We start from the raw sequence: 16,257 nt of genomic DNA, 5'->3' as shown, positions 1-16,257 counted from the left end.
GAAAAAACTTTCTTGGACTGTAGCTTAGGACCCATTGTAGATAATGGAAGATGGCAACAGAAAAGCAGGGGCTGAGGGAGGCGACTGGAATCATATTCTGCTTGCTGTGGCAGCAAGAAATTGTTCAATGAAGCACTTCTCCCCCCCTCAGGTATTTCAGGGGACACTATGGAGTCCTTATGTTGTTCCTGTTAAGGGACAGGTGCTGAGATGATAGAGACCCTTCTTCAAAACTTAGCATTTCTAATTCTGAGTGACTGAACAAATTTTCTGCCTGAATGTCTTATGAAGACTAAATGAGCTGAAGCTTGTGTAGTGCTTAGCATGGTGCTTGGAAGATGCTAATAGTGGCAGCCGGACATTGTTTGACAGATATATGAAGCCCCAAGAATTCTAATAAAGAATCTAATAAAGACCTTAGAGTTATTAAGCACTGCTTAATTTTGGAAAAAAGGCTACCGAATGCTGGCATTTAAGAAAATCCCTGGGACAGAGAGCTCTTAGAAGTGTATTGCTGGAAATACCACTTTCTGCTTTTTACATTGTGTTATGACTGCCACGAGAGGCCTCCTATGCTGTACTTAGTGGGAATTTGTGGCCAATTCAGGCAATACTCCACCCATGGATCTGAATAGTTCAATTCTTAGATCCAAAGATGCAAAATTATTGCATACTTCCATTCCTGGGGCCATCAGGGCCACACTTGGTGGTGGTGCTTGGAATCTCTTGACTATATCCAGAATGACTTGGGGAAAATGAAGTCCTGACAAGGTACCCACACATACAAATAATATGCTCCTGACCCCTGTGCTGTCTCCTTGACTCCATGAATATCATACTTTACCCATTTCTCTTAGTGAAAATTACCAATGGAAGCACAGAAAATTTGCACTTAAGAAAATTAAAATGGGGCCAAAGCCATAGCACAGCAGTAAGGCCTTTGCCTTGCATGTGACCAATACATGATGAACCCCGGTTCGAATCCCAGTGTCCCATATGGTCTCCCAAGCCAGGAGTGACTTCTGAGTGCAGAGCCAGGAGTGTGACCCAAAAACAAAAAACAAACAAAAATTAAAATGAGGAACTTGTTAACTCTTAGATCTATCATTGCAAACTTAAACACAGTTTTACCATTCTATTCATTTTTAATGTGAACAAAATAGATAACATACTAAGCATTATAAGTTAAAGCAATCACTCAAAGATTCGTATTTGAATTTAACCATTATTCTTTTTTGAAATAGAGTTTCTTTGGCAAACAGAGAATGATGCCTTTGAACCGTAATTTTCCTTTGTTGGCTGCAGGCTGGTTTCTTGCTACTGGTGTGGCCAGCAGGATCAGAATAGTGATTCCTCTCTTCTTCTTTTTTTTTTTTTTTTGAGTCACATGATTCCAGGAAGCTTTGTGTAGCGCGAGTGGGTTTGGTCAGAAATTTGAGGTTATCTGAAAAGTGTAGGAAGGTTCTTCCCACAGCAAGTCTCAGGGTGTCAAAGGAATCATTTGGCGATCACTGGAAGTTTAGATTGGCCGTGAATCTACAGTCAACCTGAGTCAGAGTTCCAGGCTACACCAGGCCAGGTTTAATGATTACAAAAGACCTACACTGTGTCCTTACAGATCCAGTTGAACCTCCATGTGCTCCAAGTCCACTAGTGAGTGGACAGACTACCCTTTTAGAGCAGTCCTGGGGTGTCCATGTGGTTGGATGTAGTAACCTTAGAATTGTACACTGGAAAACAAAGCCTTTTTAGCACAGTGCAGAGTGCTGACTTAAAACTGGATGAATGTAGGAAGACACTAGGAAGAGGGGCAGGATCCATTGCTCTTCAAGCTTCTTTCTAGAAGAGGAGTTTGCCGGTCAGAAAGATGAGCAGGATTTGAATGGCACCAGTAATGGGACTGAGGAAGGCTGTGCTGGCTGAGCTGATGCTGGTGGTCAGAGCTATAGATGGGGTTCGGATTGTGACTGAGGTTGGGGCTGGGGTGGGGGGTGATCTGCTTGTAGAGGTCTTGGATGGTGAGGCTGTTGAGGTTTTATCTGGGGAACAAAACAGTGACATCAGAACCTCTGGTGGCTGGTAGATGAGTACTTGAGACAGACAGGGGGCTTATGTTTGGGGGAGCTTAAGTTAATAAGCAAAACTCAAATATTTCCCAAGGGCTAAGTTTTATAGATGAGGAAAACTGGGGCTGGGTAGAGGAGGTCATAGTGGGAAGGTAAAATGTCAAGGAAGAAAAATATTACCACATATTCTTAAAAGGTCTATGCAATCCTCTAGGGAAAGGCATATCTTTTTTTACAAATAGAGTTTGTTTTTAGTTGGGTACCCTCACATATATTAATATCCTTAATATTTTATTAGACCAATAAGTGCAGATATGATTCAGTTTTAGTATGTTTCAGTAGTTGCATGTAATCTCTCTCCTCTTTTCTCTTGTCCCACCATTCTCTTTTCCTCTCTTCATCTTCCCTTCCAACCTTTCCTATTTCTTCTGGAAAATCTATACCTTGCTATTGACACTTTTAAAGGTCTGTGTGGATTACAGAAAAGGTAGCAAGGGAGAATTAGTTGGGATTTGCCCAGTGATTGGTATCTTTGCATTCTTCACTCTGCCTGGGGTTGCCCTCCAGTTCAGTGACTTTCTTAGCTTTTTAGCACCTCCCCAGGGTACTTTTCTCTACATCCCACGCAGAAAGTCTGAACACAACCATTTTATCTTTGTTTTGAGGTAAGGGGTTGAACCTAGGTTCTCATATGTACAAGGTAGGTAATCTGCGTGCTGAGCCACATTCATGGCACATTTTCTATTATCTTTTGTAACTTTATTAGCATGAAGCTAAGGAGTCTTAATTTCAAACACTTTTTTAATTAGAATTTCGATAATTGTTCACAGAAATATCTTGAGGATGAAAATAACCTAGTGTTTTTATGGAGGAGAAACCACCTGGTGCTATTAGTGCTCATATCTATATGTGTATATATGTATTTGCTAGGCATAATGACTTTATCCCTTTGGCCACATTTGCAGTGCATTGTTGTCAGGAAAATCTACAGGTGTTCCAGTGTTCAGGGTACCCCAAGAGGACTGACTCCCTGAACATTGAGGAAGATTAATATTTCTTATTTTTTGGTTAATTGCTTAATTTTTTAAAATCATATCTCTATAGTTTTATTATAAGTCTAAGAAAAGTGGAAAGAAGGGCTGTGGAAACCCTCCAAAGGCTTAGATCTGCTATCTGTCCCTTCTGAACCTCAGTTTCTTAAATTTTTTTTAGTTCCCAAGAAGAAAAGCAACAGAAAAGGAAGGGGTTGAGTAGGACTCCCAGCATGGGCTGGACCATGAGAATCTTTGAAGTGGACATCGCTGCAGTTTATGATAGTAGACAGAGGCCACACTGAGCATACAGGCAAGTGGTTTCTTGTCTGTGCTCTCAGTCCTTTGTGTAAATCTCTCCCTACCCCAAGCCTTTGGTTTAACTCCCAAGGCTTTGGGTGAATGGAAATTTTTTGTGAAAGTGAGAAAGAAGTATTCCTTATAGTTCCTGTCTAGGGAATCATAGTGAGTAGATTCTGCTCCTTTTGAAGCAGAGCCTGGAGTTGCAGGTAATCTGAGAACCCCAGTCCTGGAAATTGCCTGGTCTCCAGGAAGACTCAAATGATATTAAGATCAGGTAGGACTAGAAGACCACTTTTTTTAGGGCATCCACAATATAATTTCCCAGGCTGATTGATAATATAATTTCTATTGGCAGTCATGCACACAGTTGCAGAGGTACGTACCTTTTAGTTCCAGAGAAGAAACTGCAGCTTGTCTGTTTGAATAGACAGTGAAGACTCTGTGGAGGGCAAATCAGTGCAAAGAATAGTGAATGTTGAGGACATCAGCTCTAGGATTTCACAAGTTCAGCATTCTGCCCTCTCAGACCTGTTAACTTCATTTCTTCCTTGCTAACTCTTTTATAACTAGCACATTGTTAAATGCAGGTTTGCTCTATATACTTTTTCCCACAAATAGCAGTGTTCAGGACTTATTATGGCTTCATTTTTAGGAACCACTCCTGGTTGTCCTCAGAGATTAGAAAGGGTGATGAGAACTGAATCATACAGAACTGTATGCCAGGCAAGCACCTTAATCCCTGTGAAATATGTTTATTGACAAAAATAGTACACAGTTTTGTTGCAGACACTATCACATTTACCCCCAAGCTTAACCAAGTTCACTGTCACAAACTTCTTAAACACTGGTATGTTTCCAGCCTTTTGCTGGAAGTTTACAGTTCTGTCTGTACTATCTGTGTCATTCACAGTGACCCACAGATTCAGCAGTAACCTGGCTGAACTTGTTTTTCTGTGTTGTGAACCCAGGCAGAGAACCTTACCCTCTATTGCATTGGCTTGCTAGGTGCCTCTCTCCCTCTTGCCCAGTTGGCTCCTTGAGCTGATGTCAACACTCCTGAAAACTAGCATTAACTGACCTCTACAGCTTATTTTGCTTGTCTATCCATTGGTATACTGTCATGTTAGTCTCCCATTAAGACATTTGCAGTTAATGAGAGAGCATGACCTACTGATCACTTCTTTGTGTGGGGCAGGGGGATCATAGTGAACAGGTGTGGACCTGACTCTCATTGCATTCACAGTTTCTTCAGAGAGATCACTTATTTCATTTACTTATCTTAAAAGCAACGACAATTTATTCTTTCCTAGTTCTAGGGGTCAGATATTATTCAGTATCATAAGGGCTGTGCTTTGATGAAGGAGAGATAGATATGAAAGGAACATCAATTAGCCAGTTGAATAATGGAGCATGGGTATGAGACCAGCTTTGATGAGGTGAAGGTCCTGAGGGTTGATACCATGGACCTCTATCCAGATACATAAATTCTCTATCTGGGAGTGTAGGAGATGCTTTTTTAAATAATTTTTTTTAAATATTAGGCAGCATGATTTACAATACTGTCAATTATGGAGTTTCATGCACACAATGTCCCAACATCGCTCCTTCCACCAGTGTTCCCTCCTTCATCCTCATGTTTAGGTTGGTTCTGTAGACCTGTTCTCAGGTGCTGTTGCCTTGGGCTGTTTGTTGTTATCTAATGATGATTTTTTTTTTAACCCTCATATCACTCTAGATCTGTCTTTTCCTTCTGACTAAATTCACTCCATAAGGGTGCTTCCTGAAGTCAGTGATGCTGACCTCCATTATTTCTGGAAAGACGTTGTGTCCCAACCCCAACACAGAATCCCATGAGCTGGGATCTCTTGTTGCTTTTCTGTCACCTTTTTGGTGTGCTACTCTCCCTCCTCCCCATTTTGCTGCGTGTGTGTGTGTGTGTGTGTGTGTGTGTTTATGTGTGTGTAAATTAGGAGAACAGCCAGGACATTACAATTGGGTGTGAGGAGGTCTAGATCTCACCCTGTGCACTGTCAAGAGGAATAGCTTTTTCTCGGACAAAAAGTCATTGCTACCTATTGTGACTAGGTCATGGAAGCATTCATGAGGTGAAATGGGAGTAGCCTCATAAAATGGCCTCATAGTTCTAGCTTGTTTCTGAGAGCCCAGTGTCTTTGAGAGGCTGGACTGAGGCTGCTTTCTTTGGATTCTGCTATGCTACTGTCTTCTCCAAAGTCAGCTCGATCTTCATTAGACCCAGTGGGCAGGATGCTGGCCAGGCTCATTGCCACCCCTATCTCTGGAGACTTTATCCTTGTTTGTAATGGATGTACCCAGGTGGTCAGGCCAAGTGCATTTCCTTTTAAAAGCCAGTTTTACAAAGAATCCTGCTTAGTAAGTTTAGCAAGAAATGTCTTCCCTAGATATCTGATCACCCTTACTATGAGTTAGTTCCTCATTCCCCACCACCATCTGTAATATATTTGATCAGCTTAGCCATTGCCCTTGTTCCTGTGATATTTTTGCTTCGTAATTTTCTAGCTATTGACACCTATTGATACACCCCTCCTTCACTCTTGACTGTAAGTTTCCATTTGCTTGTGTTGAAAACAGAATTGAGCCTGGTATCTGGGATCGATCAGTGTCAGCTACATATAAAGCAAGTGCCTTTAGTGCTCTCTCTAGCCCCACTTTGTTTTTGTTTTTGGTTTTTTTTTGATACCAGTTTCTTATGCTGAGCATATGACATATGTGTATTCATGTTCTATCAGTAAACAGAAGAATAAAGAATGGTGACACATATAAAGCTGCATTCCTTAATATAGTTATCGAATTATGTACATCATATCTGGATTATATTTCAAGTCCTCCAAAATAAAAAAAAACATGAATGGAATATGAAATTGTAAAAACCCAATACAAATGATAGATCGGTAGGTTCTTACTGTAGCTTGACTGGAGTTACATTTGTGGAGGGAGGAGAAGCCCAGAAGGCCCAGAAGGGCACTTCATGTGAGGTATCCACTTGATACAGGGCGCCATCGTTGCAAAGCTTATCTGCATTTTGCCACATGCCCACTGGGTGGTTATTCTTGTCCATTGCTTTTAGGAGCACAAAGTTGATATTTTTATTCACAAGAAGCGATACTAGGAGGAAAGAATAAGGAAATAATTAGCCATCTGTACAGAAAGACCAAGGAATAAAAATCATTAAATCAAAATTAAGTTTGAAAAAGAATATAAAAGGATACAAGTAGTACATACATTTAATTTTGGACTTGCTTTTGTAAAGAAAATTGAGATAAATCTGGAAGGGACTATATCAAAATATGAATTATGGTGATTTTTATTTTTCCTTTGGATTTTAGTTGTTAGGGCACAGCTAGCTCAGGAGTTGTACCAGGCTTGGGAACCCTGCAGTGGCTGGGGCCTCCTGCTGAGTTCTCTCTCTGTCGAAGAAATACATAGCTGTAGTGAATTCTTAGTACCTGGGATTACAGATCACTTTTATTTTCTTGCCTTTTATGTGTTCCAAATGTTCTACAGTAAAAGGTAGACCAGAGTAGAGGTGAGAGCCTTCTGGCCCTTTACCTTTAGAGTTTGATTCCCATCTACCAGATGAGGAAGATGGGCCTGCTCTTCCTTCTTTCAGGAGAATAGAGTGTGTAAGAAAGGATATGATGCAGATGAGAGGGTCAAGTAGACCCCTGTCTTTTGTGAACTAAGGGAATATTGTCAAGTCAATGCAGAGGACGTTCCTTGGTCCCAGAAATACAGATGTTTTTACTCTCTGTTGTTGAGGATGTCGCAGGGTTCCTTCAAGTTCAGAGGCCCTAACCCAGATACTATTTACATCACCCCTTAAACCTTTCTGCATTTTCTGAACGAGGCTTCCTCTCTAACCTACACTCATGCACCAACAGGGACATTCCCCTCCACTCCTGTCCAAATATGTGTGAATCTCAGCATTCTGAGAGATATTAGGGAGTTTCCAAAAAATATTCTAGCTTATCAATTTTCTCTCCTCAAAATTCCCTTCTGTTTTTTTTTTTTGTTTGTTTGTTTTTTTTTTTGTTTTTGTTTTTGGGCCACACCCGGCGGTGTTCAGGGGTTACTCCTGGCTGTCTGCTCAGAAATAGCTCCTGGCAGGCACGGGGGACCATATGGGACACTGGGATTCGAACCAACCACCTTTGGTCCTGGATCAGCTGCTTGCAAGGCAAACACCGCTGTGCTATCTCTCTGGGCCCAACATTCCCTTCTGAATGACTTCTTCCCTATTCATTGCTAATCGTCATCATCCAAGGACTGCTCAGCCATGCAAAATTTCTTCACACATGTTTCTTACACAAGAGAAAAAAAAGTTACCTTAGTACAATATTATCAGACACTATGAAAATTAGATTAGTTAATCGGTTCTGTGTTCCAACATGTCACCACTGTGACTAAACTTCCCATCATTCACCCCACAAATACTGGTGAAACATCTACATTGAATGAGGTCCTGGTTCTGGAACTAGGGAGACTAATTTACCCAGTTTCTGGATATCAGAATTTACTTTGGGAGATCTTTGGGAGGAAACAAAGAAGAATGTAAATACTTATATATGGTTGGTGTTGGACATATTGCTGAATCTCATTATTTCTAACAAAATCCATTTATCTGTTTATTTCTGATAATTAATGGTGGGCTCAGCCAGATCCACACACTCACACACTTGAACTTGCTCGACGAGAACCAGATGTTTGCCCTAGTTATTGGAGTGTTGATTCTGTGGCTAGTGTTGGGTGATGCGAGTTGGCGTCAACCAGGCATTCAGCAAGCCTGTCTCTGCTCCCGTGGGCATGTTCATGCCTCTGTCCTTTCTTCTGCTTTCCTTATCTTCTCCTCCCTCCAGGATGTGCCAGATTGGAATACCCCACACAATACTATGGCTGGGTCATGCCACTCTCCAACCTCCAAAGTGTCCTTTCTAGATACTGAAGTTGTTTATGCCTATATATCACAGCCTCTGTCCTCTAGTGATAGCACCTAGAACATGGCTTTTGTGATCCTCAGATCCTACCCTCCCTGTGCTACTTTTCCTCCCACTCAAGGAAAACCACATTTTCCGGGGATTGTCTCACACCTGCCTCTGGTTTCTGCTCCTGCTTATCTGAAATCCTCCCATCCTTTCTTATCACACCGCCCATCCCTTCTTGGGATGTGTGTGTGTGTGTGTGTGTGTGTGTGTGTGTGTGTGTGTGTGTATGTACTCAATTATTTTCCAGTTTGTACTGTATATCTACTTTGGTTGTATCTATACCAGTATCTAGCGAGCCCTGTGCTGGGTCTGTGGCAGGCATGAAATAATTACTTACTGATTAAACACGGTGCATGCAGTGTTGTAACATGCCACATTTCAGGAAAAATGGCAGGCTGGTTGTATCCCTCTTGCCCACAGAAGTTAACAATGGAGTCAGGGGGTGGAAGGATATAGGATACAGTGATAGTGCAAGTGGCTGATTCTCATGTAAATCCCCAGTACCACATACACTCCCCCATGTCTTCCAAGTCAGGGGTCACTCCTGAGTACAGAGCCAGAATAGGCCTTGACAACCACTGGATATGGGTCCTCACAGATCAAAAAGAATAGTGAGGGGGGCCAGAGAGGTGGCGCTAGAGGTAAGCCATCTGCCTTGGAAGTGCTAATCTAGGACGGACCTTGGTTTGATCCCCTGGCATCCCATATGGTCTCCCCAAGCCAGGGGCGATTTCTGAGCGCATAGCCAGGAGTAACTCCTGAGTGTCAAACAAGTGTGGCCCAAAACAAACAAACAAACAAACAAAAAAAAGCTTGCTCATCATAGTTTGGGTATTAAGCAAATATATTCTGGGGTCTTTTAAATAAGACTAAGACAGATATGGAGAATCTATGGAGCTACTGCTCAATCAACAGTTGTGTCTTAGGACCTTTCAAATCATTTACACAAAACTGCCCAAGGTTGTCACAAGACCTCAAACTTTAGACAAACAGAAGGCCAAAGGCAAAATGAGAAAACATTGGTTTGTGTGGTCATTTACTGTCTCCCCCGAAATTCCAAGTCCTAACAGAGTCTTTTTGTGACAGTAACTAGGGAGGACCAAACCTCTTGTGTAATCAGAGGCTTTATGGGTGTAGGATTTGGATCTCAGGGAAATCACTCCTGCCAACTTGCCACAGAGTCTCTGATGTTTCTGTTCTGAGAGGCAGTTGGGACCTGTGTGGGCACAGGCCTGGCACTGTGTGGGCACCCAAGGTCCTTCTTCCTTTTTTTCCTTCCCTTCTCCTAAAATCTCAGTTTCTGCCACAATTCCCTGTCATCTAGCATGTTCCTCTTCTAGTTGTCTTAGAGACTCACCCTATCATCTTGTTTTTAGAAGGCTCCCAGCTTACACCCCAGTTCCCCAAGTTCCACAGTTCCTCTCTTTCATTTCAACAGCCTCCTTCTTCCTCTCCTGAGTTTGGTCCTGAAATCAAAGGTCTGTGATTTCTTCAGTAGAGGCCCCCGAACCATCCCTTACTCCCACCTACCTTCTTCATAAAGAAGATCATACATGGGGGCGGTGAGGTGGCACTAGAGGTAAGGTGTCTGCCTTGCAAGCGCTAGCCAAGGAAGAACCACGGTTCGATCCCCCGGCATCCCATATGGTCCCCCCAAGCCAGGGGCAATTTCTGAGCGCTTAGCCAGGAGTAACCCTTGAGCATCAAATGGGTGTGGCCCCCCAAACCAAAGAAGGTCATACATTACTCTCTTGGTCATCCTGATTTATAGTCTATTCTGGGAAGTGAACACAAAAGGAGGCATTGATTTAGTGAGCTTCCACCATGGTGTGATGGGGCAGGAGGGTTGTAAAATAAAACCAGTTGGGAGGACTACATGAGAGCAGAGTATCCTGCCAATGCCCGAGAGCTGGAGATCTTGGGTGTGGTGTCATTCTGGATATCTCTGCAAAGTGATTCTGAACAAGTGGGACAACAAGGACTCTGACACTGTCAGTCTGGCAGAATAAAGCTAGATACATGGGGGGGGGGTTATTTTGTTCAGCTCTTAGCCTTGTCACTCCACCAGTGGCTTTGGATAAAACTTTCCCCAGGCCTCATTTCTCAACAGTAAAATGGAAACACTGAGAGCATTCATCCTCAGAACAGTAGCAAGCAATATAATTAACACACATATATCTCATAACTGTCATAGTAGGAGTGGTGAAAAGGGCAGGGTCTCTGCAGCTCAAGGGTTCAGTGTCAACTTTCTGATGACTCTGTGACATGAACGAGTCAACCTTGTGACCCCTCGAATTACTCCTATTATCTACAAAGTGGAATGACAATGGTATCTACCTGATAGTAGGAAGGCTGAAAGCATTCATCTATGTGAGTCACCACTGTAATTGTTGTTATCAAAATAATTAAAAAGCCCTTGCCTTAACTTGTTGGATTGGCTGATCCCCAAAGGGATCTTTAGAAAACATTTCTCAATGCCTCTGAGAAAAGTGTCTTTGTATTAGGACTAGAAAGACCAAGACCCAAGAGTACTTTCTACCACTTAGTGCTCAAGCAACCTCAAGTGAACCATTCAATATCTCCCAGCTTCAGACAGTGCACATAGGAGGGCCACTGTCCTTCCCTTGTCTGGCTTACCAGATCATTGTCCTGAGGACTAAATGCAAACTGTGCCTCCTGGTTTGGTTCAGGATTTTGCCACCCTCAGTGGCGTTTTGTTTGATCAATTAGATGCAAAAAGACAACGAACTGCAGCAGAGTGATTATCCCAGGACATAGTAAAAATGCCCATTTTATGTGAGCTCTAGAATCTTCTAGGTTCTAGATCTTATAGATTATGGGCATGATCTTATAGGGGTTTGTTTAGCCTGAGTATTGGGGCAAAGCGAATACTATGACACATGTTTGCACAGAAAGTTCTACCCAACAACACTTCACATATTCTTATTCTTCATTACTTCCATTGGTTCACTCACACTTTTCCTGTCTTTAAGAGCAGGATCTCTGGGAGGGTGTGTTCTGAAATTCTGATTGCTTCCCCTCCGAAGGCTTCTGCTTACCTTTGTAGGTGTTGTTGCTTGTGTAGGCATTAGGCTCGACCTGGATGTTTGGGCCAGGTGAGGACAGGATCTCCTTGAAGACTGAGCAACTGCCATTGTACTCTGCCATGCAGGCAGAAGGAAGCAGCAGCCCCAGGCACAGAAATAGCCCCCATGGCTTCAGTGTGAAGTAGAGGACTGCCATGGTCTTGGTCTGGAGACAGCAGGGACTGGGAGTGGGTTAGACTGACAGATCATCTGCTTATATGCTGTGTGGCTGGAGGGCAGGGTGAAGTCATCTATGCAAATCTCACCCCTCCCAAAATGAACTGGTTTCTGCATTTTGAAGGTATAACCTGGAACAAATGTTCCTCTACCTGGCACTATGATTTTTTATCAATTCCAGTTTTACTCAAGAAGGGTAATATGCTTATCCTGATTTAATTTTTGTATTTCATTCATCTCAGCATCTGGTATTGGATTAAGCTACTGACTGAATGTTAAAACAAGTAAAGTAAAATTGGGAGTTGAGTAATCAGATTTCTGGTCCATTTAGAAGCTGCACACTCTTCTCTCTGCCAGAAACTTGTACATAAGAACTTGCCCTGGAATATTTCATACACTGTTCCATTTCAGTGAAGGCACTGAAGGATAAAAGAAGAAATAGCTTCTACTATATGTGTTGAAGAAAGCAATTCTATAGAAAACTACAGAAGACTTGAATTAGGTCATATTAAGAAATGTTTCCTTAAGAGAAATCTTAGAAAACGGTAGAGCAAATACCTAGAAAAATCTACTTCATCAAAGCAGAACTTTAAGAATATTGTCCAGGGCCCGGAGAGATAGCACAGTGGCATTTGCCTTGCAAGCAGCCGATCCAGGACCAAAGGTGGTTGGTTCGAATCCCGGTGTCCCATATGGTCCCCTGTGCCTGCCAGGAGTAACCCCTGAGCATCGCTGGGTGTGGCCCAAAAACCAAAAAAAGAAAAAAAAAAAAGAATATGGTCCAAATACTGTATGTTTAGGAATACATATCTTAAATGCATTATTATAAAGGTATTAAGCTTACATAGACCCAATTAGGTCTTCTGAGATATTCTTGTGGGAAGTGAAAGCCAAGGCACTTTTTTGTATCACAGACTTTGGTCTAGAGTTTTTTTTTTTTTTTTTTTTTTTTTGGTTTTTGGGCCACACCCAGCGGTGCTCTGGGGTTACTCCTGGCTGTCTGCTCAGAAATAGCTCCTGGCAGGCACGGGGGACCATATGGGACACCGGGATTCGAACCTGGATTAGCTGCTTGCAAGGCAAACACCGCTGTGCTATCTCTCCGGGCCCTGGTCTAGAGTTTAAGATATGATTTGCGGCATTTCAGAGTCCTGTAATGTCCTTGAGCTGGGGGTTTTGCTGCAGCTGAATCCAGTATCATGCAACAGTCCATGATTTGATGGGGGTGAGAGGGGTCACAAGCTTGAGTCAGCAGGCATGTTGGTTGTGGCCTCATAAATTGAGGGGGAAAAGGATGATACCAGGACCAGTCATATGATCATGTAGTGTAAATAAAAAATGACCAGACTGGAACACCAAACAGAATAGATACCCAACCTACAACAAGCTGTAAAGTGGAGACCAGTTACACTAGTATTCTGGGGGGGTGGTAAAGGAGGGAGATACAGGAGACATGATGGGAACGGGAGTGGAGGGAGGACAACATTGGTGGTGGGAATGCCCTTCATTCATTGTCACTATGTACCGTAAATAATTTTGTGTAATGAACTTCAGTCACAATAAAAATTAAAAAATAAAAGAAAAAAACAAAATCAAGTGAAATTTTAATTAAAATTATTCATTTTCATGGCAAAAAATATCCTCATATCTCATATGATGTTTGTAAAGGGCTTAATAATTTTTTTGTTTTTGTTTTTGTTTTTCAGGCCACACCCGTTTGATGCACAGGGGTTACTCCTGGCTAAGCGCTCAGAAATTGCCCCTGGCTTGGGGGGACCATATGGGATGCCGGGGGATCGAACAGTGGTCCTTCCTTGGCTAGTGCTTGCAAGGCAGACACCTTACCTCTAGCGCCACCTCGCCGGCCCAGGGCTTAATAATTTTTTATGTTTTAAAAGATGAAGGGTTTTCTCTCAATGACATATCTTATATTTAAAATAAAAATTTGAAGTTAACGGGGCTAGAGAGATAGCACAGCAGCATTTGCCTTGTAAGCAGCCGATCCAGATCCTAAGGTGGTTGGTTCGAATCCCGGGCATCCCATATGGTCCCCTGTGCCTGCCAGGAGCTATTTCTGAGCAGATAGCCAGGAGTAATCCCTGAGCGCTGCTGGGTGTGGCCCAGAAACAAAAACAAAAAAAAATTGAAGTTAACAACTAGTATATGTTAAATAGTTAAATAAGAAATACTGTAAGAATATCTCTAATGATAACTATTATGTTTTATGTTTATCCTCTCTCATAAGGGGCAACTCCAATGAAAATCTTCCCAAGTTTCCATTTTTGATAAGCAGTTAAATAAACATAGGATATAACATGACAATTGTTTATCCATTTTAATGCAATATAGCAATTCCTTCATGAAAATAAAGGAATTTAACTTTAAAAAGAAAAGAATATGGTCCAAATAAACTTTTTTTGAATTCTAGAAATTAACTATAATTTTTGGGGGGAGGCACACTCAGTGGTGATCAGGGGTTACTCCTGGCTCTGCACGCAGTGGGATGCCCGGATCAAACTAGACTTGGCCACATGCAATGCACATGCCGTGCCAACTGTGCTACATTTCTTCAGGTCCACCAAAGGTTTTTAAAAACCAAAGGAACAACTATCTAAGAAAGATGGCCAAAGCATGGTAAGATTTTAACTTCTATACCCCACACCTGTGCTGCAGTTGCTTTAGAAGTCAGTGGAGATAACAATGTGAGTGAATGAGGGAAGTAGAAAGCTTGTCTCGAGTACAGGCAGGGGTGGGGTTGTGGTGGGGTAAGGAGGAGGGAGATTTGGGACATTGGTGATGGGAATGTTGCACTGGTGAAGAGGGGTGTTCTTTACATGACTGAAACCCAACTACAATCATATTTGTAATCAAGGTGTTTAAACAAAGATATTAATAAAAATTAACAGTGAGGATAATCAACCTTAACACCAGTGGTGCAAGCAAGCCTCTTCAAAGAATCCCATCCCCAAAGAATTACCACTATGTGACCTGTCTGGAAATTTCCGGTACAGCTGCATTCTCAGGACTGTTTTATTTGACATACCTCATAAATTTCTTCATGTAAACAATGATATTGCTAGTGGATTTGTTGAAAACATCAGCAGAAATGGTTTAACATGGGTGCTGCCTGAGGTGGTGATTACAGTTTGGACTAACAAAGCAGAGAAATATTAAAGACAAAACTGAGGAATAAGTTATTGATTGTGGATTTTGACAAGTTCCCAGAAATCTTGGGGCCCTGGGAAAGCTCCACAGAAGAGCACCTGCCTTGCAGATATGAGGCTATGAGTTCAATCCCTGGTACCACCCACCTCTCATGCCAGGTGCAATGCCATAGCACAGCAAAGTGATCTGTAGTGAACAGCATCTAAGTGTGCATTGGCACCTCAATAAAATGTGTGACTTCTCAACTAGTGCCACAGGGTGTGTAACCCTCTGGTCTCTGGTCATTGTAACAACAACAAAAGGAGAAGGGAAGAGGGAAGAATCCTGGAAAACTGGAGGGCTATGTGCATGTAGAGGGCTATGCACATGCCAGGAACGACTGAGAAAGTCTTGATCTTGAGGTATTGTAGAAGCAAGGAATGAAGGTTACAGTAGGATCACAGACTTCCTACTTGAACATTGAAAACATGCTCCCTAGTTGCACACTGAGGAATTTGACAAAGTCTGGGAGACATTGGTTCAAAGCCTTTAAGAAAATTTCTATTAAATCATTTGTTGACTAATAAGGCTAATTGAGACTTGGGTCACTCATGATAAAGAATACAACTTTACATAATTTTGGGTTTTTTTTTGGGGGGGGGGGGCCACACCCGGTGACACTCAGGGGTTATTCCTGGCTCTGCACTCAGAAATTGCTCCCGACAAGCTCGGGATGCTAGGGATTCCTGGGATACCAGGGATCGAACCTTGGTCCATCCCAGGTCAGCTGCGTGCTCTATCACTGTGCTATTGCTCTAGCCCTACACAAGTAATTAAAAAAATCATTAAACAAATAGCAGCAACAACAGAAAATTGTAGCAATGGAAATTTCAACAAACTCTGGGAAGGAGGAAAATCTGTTGCCTAGAATGACCATGTTACACACAGAAACACAAGTATCTCACATATAATACATATGTTCAGTTTTCAAAAGAAATGTATATAAGATATGCAGTGAAACAGAAGTATTATTCATATATAGGGAAAAGCTCCTAGTCAATGAAAACTGTCCTCAAAGAAGCCCAGTTGTTGAGTGAGCTTATTAGACAAAGATGTTAACTTAAGCATCATAAATATTTTCAAAGAGGGGCCGGAGCAATAGTACAGTAGGGGTAGAATGCTTGTCTTGCATGTGGCTGACCCAGGTTCAATTCTCAACATCCCATAGGGTCCTCTGAGCACTGCTGGAATGACCCCTGAACTCAGAGCCAGGAGTAACCCCTGAGCATGGGTTTGGCCTCTCCCCATCCCCCAAACAAACAAACAAACAAACACTAGTAGTCAACAACAGTTTTATTTTTTTTGTGTGTGGGGGAGCCACACCTGGTGTCTCTCAGGGTTATTCCTGATTATGTGCTCAGAAATTGCT

General features: G+C 42.2%; 1 protein-coding gene across 1 annotated transcript; it reads right to left on the bottom strand.

The window, feature by feature from the left end:
• Positions 1-1,839: 1,839 nt before the first annotated feature.
• Positions 1,840-11,664, bottom strand: PLET1 (placenta expressed transcript 1). The gene is made up of 4 exons (XM_049778414.1): positions 11,481-11,664; positions 6,343-6,544; positions 3,784-3,839; positions 1,840-2,039 (listed from the first exon to the last, which is right to left on the bottom strand). The coding sequence occupies exons 1-4, from the start codon at positions 11,662-11,664 to the stop codon at positions 1,840-1,842; spliced, it is 642 nt and encodes a 213-aa protein (XP_049634371.1).
• Positions 11,665-16,257: the final 4,593 nt, after the last annotated feature.

The sequence above is a fragment of the Suncus etruscus genome, chromosome 8 (assembly GCF_024139225.1).
Source record: "Suncus etruscus isolate mSunEtr1 chromosome 8, mSunEtr1.pri.cur, whole genome shotgun sequence".
Classification (NCBI taxonomy): domain Eukaryota; kingdom Metazoa; phylum Chordata; class Mammalia; order Eulipotyphla; family Soricidae; genus Suncus; species Suncus etruscus.
The sequence above is the reverse complement of the archived record's forward strand: the minus strand, read 5'-3'. Positions and strand labels throughout refer to the sequence as shown.

Excerpts from the sequence above, each read along its gene's own strand:
- PLET1 (XM_049778414.1), bottom strand. The coding sequence starts at position 11,664 with ATGGCAGTCCTCTACTTCACACTGAAGCCATGGGGGCTATTTCTGTGC. Across the intron at positions 6,545-11,480 it reads AAGCAACAACACCTACAAAG|TATCGCTTCTTGTGAATAAA; the intron begins GTAAGCAGAAGC and ends CTTTCCTCCTAG. Across the intron at positions 2,040-3,783 it reads TTCTTCTCTGGAACTAAAAG|ATAAAACCTCAACAGCCTCA; the intron begins GTACGTACCTCT and ends TTTGTTCCCCAG.